This window comes from Miscanthus floridulus, chromosome 3 (genome assembly GCF_019320115.1).
Source record: "Miscanthus floridulus cultivar M001 chromosome 3, ASM1932011v1, whole genome shotgun sequence".
In the NCBI taxonomy this organism is placed as follows: domain Eukaryota; kingdom Viridiplantae; phylum Streptophyta; class Magnoliopsida; order Poales; family Poaceae; genus Miscanthus; species Miscanthus floridulus.
The window spans coordinates 66,360,920-66,379,910 of record NC_089582.1 but is presented as its reverse complement, the minus strand read 5'-3'; the positions used below and the strand labels follow the sequence as shown (position 1 = coordinate 66,379,910).

At 51.5% G+C, this 18,991-nt stretch overlaps 3 protein-coding genes and 1 pseudogene across 9 annotated transcripts; 2 read left to right on the top strand and 2 right to left on the bottom strand.

Annotated features, from left to right (window-relative positions):
* Positions 1-6,363: 6,363 nt before the first annotated feature.
* On the bottom strand, positions 6,364-7,930 carry LOC136541756 (probable serine/threonine-protein kinase PBL23; annotated as a pseudogene).
* LOC136541757 (uncharacterized) lies at positions 7,919-10,469 on the bottom strand. 2 transcript variants are annotated; one of them, XM_066533837.1, is made up of 5 exons: positions 10,351-10,469; positions 10,111-10,248; positions 8,985-9,172; positions 8,689-8,896; positions 7,919-8,558 (listed from the first exon to the last, which is right to left on the bottom strand). In XM_066533837.1, exons 1-4 carry the CDS (start codon positions 10,440-10,442, stop codon positions 8,733-8,735), a joined length of 582 nt encoding a protein of 193 aa, XP_066389934.1. In that variant the 5' UTR covers positions 10,443-10,469; the 3' UTR covers positions 7,919-8,558; positions 8,689-8,732. The 2 variants fall into 2 exon arrangements, with proteins under 2 accessions (XP_066389934.1, XP_066389933.1); XM_066533836.1 differs by having other exon boundaries at positions 7,919-8,896.
* A 148-nt stretch (positions 10,470-10,617) lies between these two features.
* LOC136541754 (uncharacterized) lies at positions 10,618-16,445 on the top strand. 6 transcript variants are annotated; one of them, XM_066533829.1, is made up of 7 exons: positions 10,618-11,012; positions 11,148-11,236; positions 11,339-11,468; positions 11,560-11,845; positions 12,223-12,297; positions 13,498-13,615; positions 13,818-16,445. In XM_066533829.1, exon 7 carries the CDS (start codon positions 14,537-14,539, stop codon positions 16,325-16,327), a length of 1,791 nt encoding a protein of 596 aa, XP_066389926.1. In that variant the 5' UTR covers positions 10,618-11,012; positions 11,148-11,236; positions 11,339-11,468; positions 11,560-11,845; positions 12,223-12,297; positions 13,498-13,615; positions 13,818-14,536; the 3' UTR covers positions 16,328-16,445. The 6 variants fall into 6 exon arrangements, with proteins under 6 accessions (XP_066389926.1, XP_066389930.1, XP_066389928.1 ...); XM_066533833.1 differs by having other exon boundaries at positions 11,382-11,468; positions 13,498-16,445; XM_066533831.1 differs by having other exon boundaries at positions 11,377-11,468; positions 13,498-16,445.
* LOC136543844 (histidine--tRNA ligase, chloroplastic/mitochondrial-like) lies at positions 10,659-13,963 on the top strand. The gene is made up of 7 exons (XM_066536182.1): positions 10,659-11,054; positions 11,148-11,236; positions 11,339-11,468; positions 11,560-11,646; positions 12,223-12,297; positions 13,498-13,615; positions 13,863-13,963. Exons 1-7 carry the CDS (start codon positions 10,659-10,661, stop codon positions 13,961-13,963), a joined length of 996 nt encoding a protein of 331 aa, XP_066392279.1.
* Positions 16,446-18,991: the final 2,546 nt, after the last annotated feature.

The following is an 18,991-nucleotide window of genomic DNA, read 5'->3' as shown; positions in this document are numbered from 1 at the left end:
GGAAGGCTTTGGCTAAGCTCACAAGGTTGCTATGTCAATACAAATGGCCAAGAGAGTGAGCTTGAGCTGGCCATGGGGCTTAAATAGAAGCCTCCACGAAATAGAGCCATTGGGCTCCTCACTGCACTGAACACGGGCCGATCGGACGCTCCGGTCATATTGACCGGACGCTGGACCTCAGCGTCCGGTCGTGTGATATGCGCCACGTGTCATCGGCTTCAAACGTTGATCGCCCGATTTCAATAGTCAATTGATGACCAGACACGTTAGTTAGAAAGTGGTCGGATGCTGGACCTCAGCGTCCGGTCATTTCCAGTAAGGTTCCAAACGCAAATTTTCACGACCGAACGCGTCCGGTCATGCCCGATCGGACTCACCTAACGTCCGATCACTCAACGTCTCTTCTGTACGCCCCACGTTAGCGTACGTCAACACTGACTAGATGCACCCTGCCAGTGTTTGGTCACTTTTAGTGCCAGCATCCGATCGAAGACTAAAACACGCACCCTCTGCTACCACTGACCGGATGTGCTGGTCCAACCGAGACCAGCGTTCGGTCACTTTCAGTGACCTTCATCTTTTCTATAAAGAGCGCTGGTGAAGTTTCTAACCCTTGCTCAAATGTGCCAACCACCAAGTGTATCACCTTGTGCACATGTGTTAGCATATTTTCACAAACATTTTCAAGGGTGTTAGCACTCCACTAGATCCTAAATGCATATGCAATGAATTAGAGCATCTAGTGGCACTTTGATAACCACATTTCGATACGAGTTTCACCCCTCTTAATAGTACGGCTATCGATCCTAAATGTGATCACACTCGCTAAGTGTCTCGATCACTAAAACAAGATGCCTCCTACAATTTTTACCTTTGCCTTGAGCCTTTAGTTTTTCTCTTTATTCTTTTCCAAGTTTAAGCATTTGATCATCACCATGCCATCACCATCGTCATGATCTTCACCATTGCTTCATCACTTGGAGTAGTGCTACCTATCTCATAATCACTTTGATAAACTAGGTTAGCACTTAGGGTTTCATCAATTAACCAAAACCAAACTAGAGCTTTCACTTGTGCAGCACATCTGGGGTCTTGATACGCGCATGTCGGATGATGTCGGTAGAGCTTTTAGATTTCTTTTTCTTTGACCCTGCTACAAGATTTATTCTTCATCTTCCAGTAGGCTCGAGGACTAAGTGGGCACACTTCACCTTACGCTGAATGTGTGCTTTTCTCATCTTGTGGCTATGCCCAGGGACTGGCTGCCTGCTCGGTTGGTCTTCTACTTTCTGACACTGGCACCACGTGACTACGTCACCTACTATTTGGCTCAGGGACTAGCTATGGGGGTATGGCCCCCGGTATCCACAAGACAAGACATGGGCCACACCATCAGAGGTGGCCTGGCCCATAAGATCAAGGCATGCACGGTGCTGCCCGGCGTGTACCGCAAGATATTATATAGTACCAAATAGGCTACTTTCCTTGTAACCCTACCCCTCCAGAGTATATAAGGAGAGGCAGGGGTCCCCTAGTGGACACGATCGATATATCTCAATGCAGTACATCAAAACACAAGATATGGGTATTATGTCATATTGATGGTCGAACCTGTCTAAATCTTATGTCTTGGTGCTTGTATTACCATCATGCTCCTGATCTTGCTCACCTCTATGATAAATCTACCATCATGGGATACCCCTTGGTGGAATGCCGAGCATCTTTTGTCGACACTGATTGTTTTAATTCCGTACTTGTTTCGATTAGCCGACGTGATTAGATTTTAGAAATGACTATTCATACCCCCTCTAGTCGCCACCTCAACCCTACAATCGACTCCCTCACGATGGATGTCCTCCAGCTCGACATTGTGCTCTAGATTCGTGAATGGATCTATGAGTTTTCTCCTCTCCCTCGCTCTCCCCTTTTTCTCTCCTAGGAACCGCCGCGGCACTCAAATGCTCTTAGCGAGAAGGAAGAAGGAGAAGAGGCAGCAGATGAGGAATAGGAGAAGGAATAGAATGGAAGCCCTCTCCCTTCCCCTACTTAAAGAAGGAGGCACACCAGTTGGAAAAGACACAGCAATTGGGGAAAGGCGAAACGACAGGGGCGAAAAACCCTATCCCTTCCTCCATTCAATGCGGATGGGATACAACAGGACGCACCCTGACCGATGGGACGCACCCTACCCGATGGAGCGGTGCCTGGTCAGATAGGACATGGCGTGGGTATGGCCCACCACTACCGCACACTGGGCATGAGAAAACAAGGCGCAACTACGAGCAGGCGGCCCTCCGCCTTCCTAGGCGGGACATGGAAAGGCCCAAACTACGGGATCTTCGCCCAAGAGAGACCAATGGGCTTCCTAAGTTGATTGGATGGCTCAAGCGAATGACGAGAGACAGGTAAGGAGTAGAGGGACACCCCATGTGGGCCATGCTGACTTTGTCACGAACGACGAGCATGGATCTCGGTCGAACATTTCTGATTGAAGCTCCTCAAACCTCGTCACTTGAGTCATTAAGGTAACATTACCAACCCCCACTATTTTTTATATAATCATTCATTCATCTGCTGTCATTCATACATTCATGCAACACATTCATTCATTCCATACATCCAAAGCATTGCATATGCAGTTAAATACATCACAACGCTCCGTGTTACATCACAAAGCGGCAGTTGCCTCATTCAACATGAGCAACGACCGACCGGGGTTCGAAGGCTAGCCCCTAAAGGGCTCGAGGCCGCCTCGAATCAAACAGAGCTCGGGGAGAAAACATAGATATGCCCCGAGTGGCCCTTGCCCAGTCTACCCCGAAGTAGACAGGGTCATCTCAACCTTATCGTTCAATCCTAACCTCTAGCCATACCCTCAGAATCTCCATCGAGGGGATGCCAGTGGGCCACCTGGGTCGGTCTTTGGAATGACCTATCCATCTGTCAGGTTGCGGGTTAAGGAGCAGTGGAGTGCCACATGAGGGCTATGCCAACCCCATCACGAATGATAGACCCGGACTTTACTCGAATGTGCCCGTTAGCGAGCTCACCGAGCGCGTCACTCGAGCCATCAAGGCAAGCAATGTTAGCTCAGCCCCTCTGGTTGTGAGAAACCACGGATGGGGTAATGCACAAAACTCAACCAACCCCTACCAAGCCCAACGGGGCTTAGGGGCTCAAGATGCCCAATCCCTTGGCGACGCCTGGATCCGCAACTTTGACTCGCCCGATCCCCCGACGCGCCCGACGCCTGGATCCGTGAGTCCATCTCGTCCGATCCCTTGGCGCGTCCAACGCCTTGGTTAGCGACTCCTACTCGCTCGATCCCCAGATGCGTGACTCCGATTCGCCCAAACCTTCAGCACGCCCGACGCCCCGGTAGACGAAACTCTGTCTCGCCCAGTCCCTCGACCATGACCAAATGCCTAGGACAACATTCCTGGAAATGATGGATCAGAAACTAGAAAAGAGAGGCTACGCCCACCAAAGTGCACACACTCACGCCAGCTGACAAAACCCCCTAGGTGATTATACCCAAATCGCCTGGGGGCTACACCCGTGGGTGCACGCGCCAACAAAACAAAAAATTCCCCTGCTAGCAACATGAAAAAACCCCAACAATTCTACCCAAATCACCTGGGGGCTCGAGGGCTACAGCTGCGGGTGCGCTCGCGCGCACCCACCGTCAAGACAAAAATCCCCCAAATGATTCTACCCGAATCGCCTGAGGGCTCGAGGGCTCTTGTCGGGTTCATAAACCCGGGGTCCCTCATGGATCGGCTTCCCAGCAAAGGCTTAGCCCAACAGACAACATTGTGAACGACGCCAACTCTTGGGCCAGCCTAAAAACCTAACAACAGGACAGAATGCCGAACTAGCTTCCGACCAGAAGGCCTGGCCAAGGAGGAACGACGCCTGCTTCTGACTCTGGCCCGCCTCTCTGATCGGAAGGCCTCGCTTCCAACTCTGGCCCCGCCTCTCCAACCAGAAGGCCTGACCGAGGAGGAACAACGCTCGCTTTCGACTCTGACCAACGTCTTCGACCAGGGATACATCGAACCTCTGCTTATAGCTCTTCTCCGACTGGCGCAGTCGGAGCCGACTGGGACCAACCGACCGGGGACGTACGCTCAGTAAGGATCTAGGGAACGGGCAGAGCAAGTAAAGCAGGATGCACAAAGTCAACCGTAATACCGAGGACCGTACCCTGCACACCTATAGGACAGTAACCGACAGGACATATCAGAAGGGTGCCTTGCAACCTTCCAGGCATGTTAGAACCCAAGTAGTGTTGTGGGCACCGATATTTACCCTATAGTGTTGTGGGCGCCTTCAACTCCCATACTAGACAAACACGGTAAGGCTCTCACATGCCTCTGGGCATCAACAGTGTTGTGGGCGCCGTCATTTACCATACATGGTGAATACGGTAAAACTTCCCACATGCGTCTAACTACAACAATGTTATGGGTGCCTACCATCATCTTGTACCCGACGCCGTGAGCAACAAGACTTAGTAGCATACGTATTCTCTCTCTCGCTTGTAAGGCCGTCCCATTAATCTATAAAAGAGGATGAGCTCTCTCCCAACAGAGAGCGATCCATCAGTTCACTCACATCGATTCACCCTCTGCTAGCTTTACACACTCTAAAGCTACACAGAGCGCACGCTCAAATACTAAGCACATAGCGGAGCTCCCGTCACTCTCGGCCATTTAGACCAGAGTCCGATCGGACCTCTTGTACCCCATCTTTCTCCCTCTCGTTTGTAATCCCACAGCAAACTTCGAGCACTTGGGCTCAGGAATAAAGTCACCGACCGACTCAAACTGGACGTAGGGCACGTTGCCTGAACCAGTATAAACCCTGTGTCATTGAGTGCTAGGCCACACCGATCACAACGTACGGCAAAGCTATAAATATTTATGTGTTGGTCACTTTCTGCACCGATAGGGTGTGAAGAGATATAGATAGTCTCTTGAAGATGCTAGTTTTTTTGGGTTTATGATACCGTTAATATTTTAAGCACTTATGTCCTGTAATAATGTTGGTATAATTTCTTGCATGTAGAGACAAAGTCGCTTATTGTTCCATTACCTAAAAAATAGCCTCGATATAACTAACTAATGGTTGTATCAACCTATTATAGTATGGCTTTGATTAATAAACCGGTAAGGTTGCTCTTATTCGGACGGATGGGGCAGCTCTATCCCGTTCACTTCGTTGAAAAAACAAGACGAAACACTGTTCCGGCTGATTTGTTGTGAGAAAAAAAAACTGTTTTGAATGAAAAAACAAGCTGAAAAGTACGGATTATAAGATAAGAGAACAGGACTGAAAAAACAAGCTGAATGGAACCGTGTGGAGAAAGAAAAGGAAGTGAAGTCGATTTCACGCTGGAGCAACTGAACCATGGCAAAAGATTTTACAGTTCGATCGTCAGACAAGGTTCAAACACTGAGAATAAAAAAAATACACTAGCAATTGGGATGTGACGCATTGACAAGAGGAGAAGGGTGTTAAAGTTGGAGAGAGAAAACGAACGACCTTTTGTTTTTTTTATGAGTCACTGGGGGAAAAGAATTTCCCACTTGAATATATTGTATTGGATAAATTACCACTCAAAGAGGTACAACAGAGTACGCACCCTTATAACATAATACCACCAACAACACACACGAGACAGAGCGGAGGACAACCACAAAACGCAACCTCTGAATGCATTTGTAAATATACACTAGCTAGTGTCAATTCATTTGTAAATACATCAACTGTCTTTTTATAATACGCGTTAGTAGTTTGTAATGGAAGTCCTCCTTTCATCGATTGATGGGACATACACATGCAACATCTGAATGCACGTTGCGCTTGACAATTTTCTGTGAGACATGTATTTATCGATTCTTTTGTTCTTTTATAGTGTACATAGATAGATAGATTCGATATAAGTTTAATAGAACATGTAATATTATTGCCATATTAACTTATATTATGGATGTTATGATCATCATAGAATATATTATAGCTTTTAAATTTTATAAAAAATAAAATATAAATAGATATATACTATTTCTGTCGTTGTTTTTCTAAAAATGTTTAATATTTTTTCTCTCCTATTGCAACTTTATTATATTTGCTACTAGTAAACACTTATGACACAAATAGGTATACTATAAAACTATATTACATGACAATTGGATGACAGACATCATAAATATTGATATTTTTTTTATATATAATCTTGAACCTATTATAGTATGACTTTGATTAATAAACCGGTAAGGTTGCTCTTATTCGGACGGAAGGAGTAGTTGCTTATAGTGAGAAGGCGACCTTTTCTTGGAATCAGAGGAAATATACACAAGCTAGTGTCAATTGATTTGTCAAAAAAAAAAAAAACTGTGCGTCTTTGTAACAATACGCGTTATAGTTTGTAAATGTAAGTCCTTTCATCGATCGATGGGGCATACAGATGCAACATCATCACGTTGTATGTATGAATGCATACGCTGCGCTTAACAATTTTCCGTCAGACTTGATGTTACGCTTGTTGCTCATCGTCGTGGCCGATAACGTCTATTTGCTGCTGCTGCTGCTGATTGGGATAGGGAGCCGGCTCGTCGTCAGCGGCGCCTCCGCCTGCGACCGTGAGGTACTCGAGCGCGGTGACGACGTCACTGATGGCGGGGCGCATAGTGGCATCTTCCTGGAGGCACATGGCTGCGATGGCGAGCGCCTGGTAGAGTCCCTTGGTGGGGTAGGCTCCCTGGAGCAGCGGATCGGCCATCTCGGCGAAGCGTCGCTTGTCCTTGAAGCGCGGGCCGGCCCAGAGGACGAGGTTGTGCTTGTCTGGCGGCCTGGTGGTGTCGATGGCGCGGCTGCCGGTGATGATCTCGAGGAAGACGACGACGAAGCTGTAGACGTCGGACATGGTGGTGAGCTTGCCCGTGAGCGCGTACTCTGGGGCGCAGTAGCCGTAGGTGCCCATGACGCGGCACGCGCGTGGAGACGTGGGTCTTGTCGCCGACAGGGCCGACCTTGGTGAGCCCGAAGTCGGAGAGGCGGGCGCGGAAGCCGGTGTCGAGCAGGATGTTGGAGGCCTTGAAGTTGCGGTAGATCACGGGCGGGCGCGCGGTGTCGCGCAGGTACTCGAGGCCGCGCGCGGCGTCCTGCTCGACGCTCATGCGCGTGGCCCAGTCGAGCGGCGCGCGCCCCGGGGGCAGGTCCAGCAGGTGGTCCTCCAGGGAGCCCAGCGGCATGCTCATAGATGAGCATGCGGTGGTCGGCGTCGGTGCAGAAGCCCAGCAGCGTCACCAGGTTGGGGTGCTTGAGCAGGCTGAGCATGAGCGCCTCCACCAGGAACTCGCGCGTGCCCTGCATGCCGTTGCGGTCCAGCTGCTTGACGGCCATCTCTGGGCCCGACGGCGACCCCAGGCGGCCCCTGTACACGGGGCCGAAGCCGCCCTCGCCCAGCAGCGACTCCGGCCGGAACCCGCCCGTGGCCTCGGACAGCTCGGCGTACGTGAAGGCGCGCGCCGTCATCTTGCTCGCCTGCCCATCTTGAGGATCTCCTCGGCCACCCGCCTGTGATGGTAGCTCACTGCATGCATCACATTTGCCCATTATTATTTGAATGGATGGATATATTGGATTGGATGATCATCGATCGATCACGATAAAGGTGGGTATGGTACCTGACTCGGCGACGATGTCGTTGACGAGGGCGACCAGGTTGCCGTTGTCGATGCTGTCGGTCCTCCTGCTGCTCTTCTCCTCGCCGGCGGCCTGCCGCTAGGGGGGAGCACGACGATCATTGTTTCGGTACGACGAGGGGGTAGAGGACGAAGAGGTAGCCGGGGACGAAGCAACAACGTGATCATGGGGGGGCGCTCCCGTCGGTGTGGACTGGAAGCAAACACAAGATTCCCATCATCGTCGCCGTCCAATGATTTCCGACTTGTCCGCGTCGATGGATCAAGCGGTCAGTTGGCTAGCGGCAGTCGAAACGAATGCTTGAGCAAATTCGAATCAGAATCAAATTTGCCCAAGCATTCACCCAAATCCAATCCGATTGGATCGTGTGTACAAGTGACACGATGGCAATGCAGCGGCAAGCCGTGCGCTCCGCCGGCCGGCGAGGGGAGGGGATCGCAGGAAGCGAATATCCAATTGGATGGAGGCTTGGCCACGGAACAAGAAGCAGCAGCAGCAACAAACAAATAAAAAATAACAGGCCGCCTAGAATGTGAATGATCGGGTTGTCGTGTTGCGAGCAGACAGACCCCGCCAGGCCACCAAAACTGGACCAATGTAACTGATGGCAGGCCAAAAATAGCATATTGTCGCGTGCAGGATTGCGTGCTTGCAGGTTGCTGCTGCTGCTAATTTTGGAACAAAAAAAACTGCTTCTCTTGATCTCTATTTCATCTACAGGGAACATTCTAGATGAGGTACTTGATGAGTCTATTCCTCAAATTTGATGGAATGACTCCAATCCTCAGACTAGTGTTAATTATTAGCCTGTGAAATGAGATGAGGATGCTTCAATCCATTCCATTCTACAAACAAAACAAAAAAGTGAGGAGTGAGAAGATGGACTAACTTGTTCCTCAAACCAAACACCCTACTAATATTTGGAATCCATTCAGATGACACAATCACCCGCCCTCCATGGAATTCAGTACATACCAATCACATAGATTAGCCTGGTGCTGACTTGAAAATATGGCAGCTTAACACTCGTTCTCTGGATCCCCATCTTCCCCACGGCCATCGCTAGCAAGATTCACCTTAACCAGCTTTTTCTGCTCCTCATCATCTGAAGGTACATGAAGATGAGCCTCCAGCATAAGGATCTCCCAGTCGTGATGCCGCAGAAACGAAAGCAGACCATCCTCTACACAACACAAAAGATTCCATCATCGTTTTGTATCAAGTATATGTGACTAATCGGAGCACAACAAAGGAGAAAATTGTAACCAAACCTCCATTTCGGGTTGCCTTAATCTGGAGAAATCCTGACCCATGTGGCCCAGATACAGGGAATGTGCATGACACAGATCTCCGTCGATGTCCTACCTCAAGAGAAGCCTCATACCACGGTCCTCTGACTATAGGCGCTCCAATTGCTTCCACAACAGCAGGGTTGTCAGCAGCATGCTCGATTGCCTTACTGAAAAGGTTCAAACTTGTAATTTTTCGTTAAAGCAGACAAAAAAGCAATGTTATATCCATGTAAATTTCTACCATTGCAAGGGACAAAAAGTGAATATATGGAAAATGGAATTCATACGCATCTAGAAGAACATTATTAAGGTAACATAAACTTCATGGCTGATTAACAAAAAAAAGATGGCCATATAAAAAATTAAGATAAAAGGAAAATAAACTAAGATGTCTAGAATTTATTAGAATATTGAATGAGTGCAAGAGGACATTATTTATTCTCTACGGCTAAAGCAATGGAGACCAAATAAACCACACACATCACACGTGTATGAGGACTTAACCCAACTGTTCTTGTTTTCATTAAAGAAAAAAAAGCACCATTCACTTTGCGTTAAAAAAACACACCATTGGTCTTTTAAAAAAAAGCACCATTCACTAAACCAACAAATTACCATGCAACCAGATAGTAGGATTGCATAACGGTTGTCCCAGATAAAGTCAAAATTTGCAGTGAGTGTTGTGCCGACATATTGTAAACACATTAACATTGATACCCAGTGGTGAGCAGTTGATTGTTCCCAAAATGGACTCCTACAATTCACATGATATGAACAGAGGCAAGATGTTCGGATCTCACCATGCTACTCTAAAAAAAAGGCAACATGTTTGCACCTCCCCTGATACTCTAAAAAAGGCAAGATGTTTGAGTTTGGGGAAATTGCCCACTGTGCCATACCCACTCCATCCTGTACATCCCATTGATGTGCAAAGAAATCACGTCTCTTTGCTCCTGAGTAAAGACCAAACTACTTGCTGGCATGCAATTCAATTCTCTCTAGTAACCGAGGAGCGTAAAACATTAGGAACACAATAGTAGATTGGGCTGGATTAATTTTGTTTGGAGAGACGAAGCCGAAAGAAAGGAGGAGAAAGGAAGCTGACGTTGTGCATCCATTGAAGATGGCGAGGTCGTTGACGGCGCTGAGCACGAGCCCCCCAGCAAGGCTGATGGCCCCGATCGACAGGACCCTCCGTGGTAGCGAGCTCTTGCGGCTTCCGCTGGAGTCGCTTCTGAACGAGCTGAAGCCAAAGTTTTGGCATGGCACAGAGAAGAAGACGAGAGATCTCGGGGTCAGTTCGGGCTAGGAATTTGGAAGGCAAGATTTGTAGATGAATTCCTACCGATAGATAAGACCGCCGGTACAGACTCCTGGAGTGCGAAACTGGGTGATTCCGGCGAGCTTTCTCGCCGCCGCCGCCCATCTCCACGACATTTCACTTCTCCCCGCCGACGGAGAAGACAGAAGAGGATTGAGGCAAGGAAAAATATAAGGAAGCCCAACAAGTTACATCATTAATGGGCCTCAGCCTGGTGTGGCCCGGCCGCGCGGCCCAAAAGTGAATCGCATCGCATTATCTCCGCTGCACCATCCGCGGCCTTCTCCCACCTGTTGCTTGCTGCTGCTCCAATCTGCAGTGGAGTCGAATCGATGGCGGCGTTGTCGTCGTCGCCGTCGCTTCGGCACCTCCTCCTCCTCCGCCCGCGCTTGCTCCTCAGCCCCACCTGCCTTGCTGGCTCGTTCTCGCGCCGCCACATCCATGGCCGCCGCCGTCTCTTCTCTGCATCCTCCTCGACACTGACCCACGGCGACGCCGCCTCGACGCACGGTGATGCTGATGCCGTCGTCGACGTCAACCCTCCGCGCGGAAGTAGGGACTTTCCGCCGGGGGACATGCGTCTCCGCACCTGGCTCTTCGACCAATTCAGGGAGGTCTCCCGCATCATGGCCTTCGAGGAGGTGGACTTCCCCGTCCTTGAGTCGGAGGCGCTCTTCATTCGAAAGGCAGGGGAAGAGATTACGCAGCAGATCAACCCCCTCTCTTTTGTCTTCTTATACTCATCATTATTCAGCTGTTAAGCCCATTCTGCTTTCTGAATTGAAGTCATTTATAACTTTGCTTTTGATTCTGCACCGCAGCTCTACAACTTTGAGGATAAAGGGGGTCGACGTGTTGTTCTCAGGCCCGAAATCACCCCTTCCCTCGCGCGCCTAGTCATAAAGCAAGGGTATGTATGCCTTTGCTAATCTATTTCTCACCCATTGTAGTATCTATTCATGCCTCTTCTTTCCGTCAGAATGTGATGTTCAACTACTCTTCTTCTGTCTAGAAAATCAGTCTCCCTTCCACTAAAATGGTTTACTATAGGACAGTGCTGGCGATATGAGCGCATGACCAGAGGAAGAAGACGGGAACATTACCAATGGAATATGGATATGTTTGGTGTGCCTAAAGTTCGGGTACCACCCTTCTCCTTTATTGATTCCGGATGCTGCTGTGCTCGTATGCTTTTGAACTGATTCAGCATTGCCATCTCATTCTTCGAATCAGGCTGAGGCTGAGCTTCTTCATGCTATTGTTCTCTTATTTCAACGTCTTGGAGTTACATCTTCAGATGTGGGGATCATCCTGCAGCCTGTTCGGTTGGCTGAGGCTGAGCTTCTTCATGCATTGTCATCTCATTAGCCTGTTCGGTTGGCTGGTTCGTATCGTTGCTGGTTCGTGAAAAAGTACTGCTGACTGGTTTGTGTGAGAGAAAAATACTATTCCGGCTGGAAATTTACGATCGTTTATGACAAGCCACAGCCAAACGAACAGGAGGGTGTCCAGTCGGAAGGTAACCTTTCACACTCACTCAAGTATCCCTCTTTAGTTTCACATTTTCCTTAATGCTTCCCTTTCGTGTATTTTGTGCCTTTTTGATTTGGCCATATGACTTCCAAAAGTAAATTGTTAAGTTTTGTTATTACACTATTAATCTCAGACTCTTAAACTACTATGACCAAATTGGTATTGTACATAACCCTGTAGCTTCATGGTATTTGGATGTTCTTTTTTGTTCCTTACCTATATCATAAGGAGATGAGAACTGTGGGAACTGGATTACCTAAAAATGATGTAGCTGCTGACACCTGAATATGTTATAACCTCTTGATATTTGTTAGTGCATGTGTTTTCTCTGATTTCTTACTGGCTCTCATTTGCTTTTTGCAGGTTCTTCAGGCTGTGTTGAACATGTACTCCATTCCAGAACATTTATTCACTGAAGTTTGTGTTATTGTCGATAAAGTATGCCCAAATTCTGCTACTGACTTACCACCTGCTCATTGCTGATTGCTGTACCATATTATCTTCTTGCCAGTTTTACTGTGTAGCTCTGGGTTGCGGTAGCATGTTATCTGCTTTCCATTTATACTCTATTTGTAGCTTTGGGAGCTGACAAGCTGTCGTAATTTATAACATTGAAGTACAAATAGAAATATGATGATTTTTTTTATCTTCTTCAGCTTGTTATATTTTTCTTATATATACTAGAGGTCTAACCTTTTCGGTAATGGAACAAATCTTAAACCACCTCAACTCTTACTAGAGTCCAGAGATAACCCTTCAAAAACTGGTTGCCTTTTAAGGCCTTCTCCAGTGGCTGAACCCTGCGATGATGTATGAGCTGAAGAATTGATTCTTCATCACTGGAGCCTGCTGTCTTGGGGGAACCGAACCTAAAATAGGAATCAGTTCTTACTCATTAATTAAACAATCATTTCTATGAGGAGAGGCAGAAATTAACACACCATTGGAGAAGGAAGAGTAAAAACCATACCCGTCCTCTTTGGCATGCCTTTTTGCCAGTAATTGAACCCACCACTAGAGAAGGCCAAAGAGTTTGGCACTTGCTACGAAGAGCACATGTTGCTCCATTATATGGTGACATGGACCATTCTACCTATATTATGAATTTGGAATTAACCTGTTAGAGTACGTCAGGGGCCTATTGGGCCTGGGTTGGCTGTATAACCCATTAGTGTTAGGGTTAATTAGAGATAAGGGTCGCTTACTTAAGGGTCAAGTAAGCCTTGCTTGGGAGTCAAGTAAACCTCTCTATATAAGAAGAGTAGATGTATCGATCTAATCAAGCAAGAATTAAGAAGGAAATCTCTTCTCTCTTGCTCGGCCGTGGGCAAAGGCCCCGCGGCCGGCCTCTCGTCTTCGCAGCCCTAGTCGTGAACAGTACCCGCGGGTACTGTAGCGCTCGGGTACTGTAGCCCGCCTGCTGCCGCCTCTCCCTCTCAATCCTAGCAACCACATAACATAACCAGTAACCAATTACCATAGAAGTCCAGTCTCTGGAACAGATTATCACTGTTTTGTTTTTCATATATTAACTATTTGTAACAATTGGCTGGATACCCATGCATTGATGTAATTGTTTATTGCTATACTTTTGTTGGTGTAATGACTGTTTTTCATTCTAACATAAGCATTATGCAGTTGGGTAAAATGACTAGGGAAGAAATTGAGAAGGAACTTATTTCAACTGGGCTGTCATCTGAAGCTGTTCATGGTATCATCGATGTGCTTTCACTCGAGTCACTGTCCAAGCTTGAAGGTTTTCTCCTAATCTGTTGTTGTTGGCTTGTTATTATGCATGCTCCATATGATATACCTTTACTTGAATATTACATTGAGATAATGTTGCTAAATTGGAAAATATTATTATCTCTTACATCGGGATTTTGTGCTTTAGTTGTTGTTAAGCTGACAATCTTGGCTTTCCTTATCCATATAAATGTTGGCTTTTTAATCTTCAGGACATTTGGCAAAGGTTCTTGTTTAATCTTGATATGCTTATGCAGAGGTGTTAGGCTTTGGTGTTGAAGTTGTTGCTGACTTGAAGAAACTCTTCTCTTTCTGTCATGTGGGGACGCACGTACGCGAGACGCCGTCGCGCGCGTGACGTGCGCCGAGCCACAGAGCGCGCCCAGCGCGCGGCTGGGGAAGCCACCGTGAGTGGCTAAGATTAGAAAGAAGAGATTAGTTTCCTTATTTATTCCTTAATTGTAGGCATGGTTATTTCAGCCTTGGGGCTATTTGAGTCTTGTAACCGGCACTGTCAGGGGGAAGAAGATTATTATCCCTAATCTCTCTCGTTCTCTCAACTAAGCCTGCGGTAGGGGGGGCATAACCTCACCGGAGAAGACGACGGACCGCGGTTACAATCTCCGTAGCCGAGGGCCTCCTACCCTAGACACCAAGGCCCTTGACAACCTGGTATCACGGTCACGCCGATCCTCTTCTTCCCGCTCCGCCGACCCATCTGCCGCCGCCGCTTTCCCCACAGCCGCCGCTCCACCAACCAGTCCACCACCATATCCACCATCAGCCAGCTTCGTCGCATCTCCCATGGCGGAGCCCTCCAACGCCGACATCGCCAAGATGATTGAGAGCCTCACCGGCACGATCGCCTCCCTGCAGTCCGACGTCGTGACGTTGAAGAAGGACAAGGAGAAATCCTCCGAGATTTCAGAAGATGGATTTTCCCTGCTATGATGGCACGACCGATCCGCTGATCTTCGTCAACCACTGTGAATCTTACTTCCATCAGCAGCGCATCATGGAGGAGAAGGTTTGGATGGCCTCGTACAATCTGGAGGACGTCGCCCAATTGTGGTACATACAACTCCAGGAGGATGAGGGTACTCCCCGGTGGAGCCGCTTCAAGGATCTCCTCCACCTGCGTTTTGGGCCGCCCTTGCGCTCTGCGCCGCTCTACGAGCTCGCCGAGTGCCGGCGCACGGGCTCCGTGGAGGAGTACCAGAACCGGTTCCAGGCGCTCCTGCCACGCGCCGGTCCATTGGAGGAAGCCCAGCGCGTCCAGCTCTTCACGGGGGGCCTCCTGCCGCCGCTGAGCCACGCGGTGCGGATTCACAACCCGCAATCGCTCGCGACCGCCATGAGTTTGGCCCGCCAAGTGGAGTTGATGGAGCTCGACAAGCCGGCCCCGGCTCCCGCCCGGTCAGCGCCCCGCGGCCTGCTTCTAGCACCGCCTCAGCGCCCCGCGCTCCCTGCACCACCACCAGCGGGCGCCGCCGCCGCCAAGATGGAGACCAAACCGTTGAAACGTCTCTCTCTGGAGGAGCAGGCGGAACGTCGCCGCCTTGGGCTGTGCTACAATTGCGACGAAAAATACTCGCGTGGCCATAACCGGGTCTGCCGCCGCATCTTCTACATCGACGGCGTGACGCTCATCGACGCCGAAGACGCCGCATTGGACGAGGACCAGGCGGAGGCCCTGGTCTTCTCTTTGCAGGCGGTCGCCGGCGTGCCGCTCTGCGACACCATGCAGGTCCGGGTGACTTTGGGCGCGGTGACCCTCACTACCCTCCTCAACACCGGCTCCACCCACAACTTCATCGCCGAGGAGGCGGCGCGCCGCACCACCCTGCCCATCCAGTCCAAGCCACGCCTCACCGCCACAGTGGCCAATGGCGAGAAGATCCAGTGCCCGGGCGTCCTGCGGCAGGTGCCGATCACCATCGATGGGGAGGCGTTCCACGTGGACCTCTTCGTCATGCCGTTGGCGGGATACGATCTCGTCCTGGGAACCCAGTGGATGGTTACCCTGGGGCCGATCACGTGGGACTTCACGGCGCGCACCATGTCGTTTTCGTGCCAGGGCAAGGTGTGCTGGTCCGACGTGGCGGCGCGCCCGGAACCGACTATCGCCGCCACAGCAGCCTCGGCGGACTTCCTCGACAAACTGCTGGCCTCCTTCGAAGGGGTTTTCGCCGAGCCCTCCGGCCTACCACCACAGCGCGCCCGGGACCACTGCATTGTCCTCAAGCCGGGTGCGCTGCCCGTGGCCGTTCGCCCCTATCGTTACCCGGCGGCCCACAAGGATGAATTGGAGCGGCAATGCGCCGCCATGATCGCTCAAGGCATCGTCCGTCGCAGCGACTCCGCGTTCTCGTCCCCGGTCCTCCTCGTCAAGAAGCCGGACGGATCGTGGCGTTTCTCGTCGACTACCGCGCCCTCAACGCGCTTACGGTCAAGGACGCGTTCCCGATCCCCGTTGTCGACGAGCTGCTTGATGAGCTTCACGGGGCGCGTTTCTTCACCAAGCTCGATCTCCGCTCCGGGTACCAACAGGTGTGGATGCGGCCGGCCGACGTCCACAAGACCGCCTTCCGAACCCACGACGGCCTCTACGAGTTCCTCGTCATGCCGTTTGGGCTTTTTGCAACGCCCCGGCAACGTTCCAGGCGCTGATGAACGACGTACTCCGACCGTTCCTTCGTCGTTTCGTTCTTGTGTTTTTTGATGATATACTAATCTACAGCAAGACTTGGGCGGATCACCTATGCCACATCCGCGCCGTCCTCAGCGAGCTTCAGCGGCACCAGCTCTTCCTCAAGCGCGCCAAGTGCGCCTTCGCTAGCGCGTCCGTCGCGTACCTTGGCCACGTCATTTCCGAGGCGGGCATCGCCATGGACCCGGCCAAGGTGCAGGCGGTGTGGGAGTGGCCGACGCCGCGCTCGGCCCGCGCGGTCCGTGGTTTCCTCGGCTTGGCGGGCTACTACCGCAAGTTTGTGCACAACTACGGCACCATCGTAGTACCCCTCACTGCCCTCCTCAAGAAAGATGGGTTCTCTTGGTCAGGGGAGGCCTCGGCGGCATTCGACGCGCTCAAGGCTGCTGTCACCACTGCCCCGGTACTCGCCATGCCGGATTTCTCCAAGCCCTTCATCATCGAGTGCGACGCGTCGTCTCATGGCTTCGGGGCGGTGCTGGTCCAGGACAGCCACCCTGTGGCCTTCTTCAGTCGGCCGGTGGCGCCCCGCCATCGCACGCTCGCGGCGTACGAGCGTGAGCTGATCGGCCTCGTGCACGCGGTCCGGCACTGGCGACCGTACCAGTGGGGGCGCCGCTTCGTCGTCAAGACTGATCACTACAGCCTCAAGTACCTGCTCGATCAGAGGCTCGCGACGATCCCTCAGCATCACTGGGTGGGGAAGCTTCTCGGTTTCGACTTCGCCGTCGAGTACAAGCCGGGCCAGGCCAATGCCGTGGCGGACGCGCTGTCGCGTCGGGACACGCCGGCGGAGGGCACCATCCTGGCGCTCTCGGCCCCACGTTTCGACTTCGTCGATAAGCTCCGCCAAGCACGAGCTACTGACCCGGCCCTCGTCGCCATGCATGAAGAGCTCGCTGCGGGCTCCAGAGCTCTGCCGTGGGCGGTGGTGGATGGGTTGATCCAGTACAGTGGGCGGTTATACATTCCCCCGGCCTCGCCCTTGTTACCAGAGCTCCTAGCGGCGGTCCATGCGGAGGGACACGAAGGCGTCCAGCGCACACTGCACCGGATGCGGCGGGATTTTCATTTTCCTAACATGAAACAGCTCGTGCAGGATTGGGTGAGGGCATGCCCTACGTGCCAGCGCTACAAGTCGGAGCATCTACATCCGGCCGGCCTCCTTCTACCGCTGCCCGTGCCGTAAGGAGTCTGGACTGACATCACCCTAGACTTTGTTGAGGCGCTGCCGCGTGTCCGGGGCAAGTCGGTCATCTTGACGGTGGTGGACAGGTTCAGCAAGTACTGCCACTTCATCCCTCTGTCCCACCCGTACTCCGCGGAGTTCGTCGCCCAGGCTTTCTTCGCCGATATTGTCCGCCTCCATGGCGTGCCACAGTCCATCGTGTCGGACAGGGACACGGTCTTCACCTCCAACTTCTGGCGCGAGCTGATGCGGCTAGTTGGCACCAAGTTGCACATGACGACGGCCTTTCACCCCTAGTCCGATGGGCAGTCCGAGTCGGTCAACCGCGTCATCATCATGTACCTGCGATGTCTCACCAGCGACCGGCCGCGGCAGTGGCTCCAGTGGCTCCCGTGGGCGGAGTACGTCTTCAACACCGCCTACCAAACGTCGCTGCGGGACACGCCGTTCCGCGTCGTCTACGGCCGTGATCCTCCATCCATCCGGTCATATGAGCCCGGAGACACCAGGGTGGCCGCCGTCGCCATGACCTTGGAAGAGCGGGATGAATTCCTCGCTGACATCCGCGGCCGACTTCAGCAAGCACAGGCGGTCCAAAAGCGCCACTATGACAAGGCACATCGCCATGTATCGTATCAGGTGGGGGACTGGGCACTTCTACGCCTCTGGCAGCGCGCGGCGTCATCACTGCCACAGACCGTCACCGGCAAGCTGCGGCCACGCTTCTACGACCCCTACCGCGTCACCGAGCTCCTCAACGACGTCGCGGTTCGCCTCGCCCTGCCACCCCGTGCTTGTCTGCACGACGTCTTCCACATCGGCCTCCTCAAGAAGTTCCATGGTTCGCCGCCGGATGCTCCACCGCCCCTGCCTGCTGTTCACCATGGTGCGGTGGTTCCTGAGCCCGAACGCGCAGTCAAGATGCGCCTCGCCCGCGGGGTGCGCCAGCTGCTGATCCAGTGGAAGGGCGAGTCCCCGGTTTCGGTAACCTGGGAAGACGCCGACGCCTTCACCGCCAAGTACCCAGACTTCCAGCTCGAGGACGCGCTGCCTCCCGAGGAGGGGAGAGATGTCATGTGGGGACGCACGTACGCGAGACGCCGTCGCGCGCGTGACGTGCGCTGAGCCACAGAGCGCGCCCAGCGCGCGGCTGGGGAAGCCACTGTGAGTGGCTAAGATTAGAAAGAAGAGATTAGTTTCCTTATTTATTCCTTAATTGTAGGCATGGTTATTTCAGCCTTGGGGCTATTTGAGTCTTGTAACCGACACTGTCAGGGGGAAGAAGATTATTATCCCTAATCTCTCTCGTTCTCTCAACTAAGCCTGCGGTAGGGGGGCATAACCTCACCGGAGAAGACGATGGACCGCGGTTACAATCTCCGTAGCCGAGGGCCTCCTACCCTAGACACCAAGGCCCTTGACACTTTCGTGGAGCAATATGGTTATGCTGATTGGATTTGTTTTGATGCATCAGTGGCCCGTGGCCT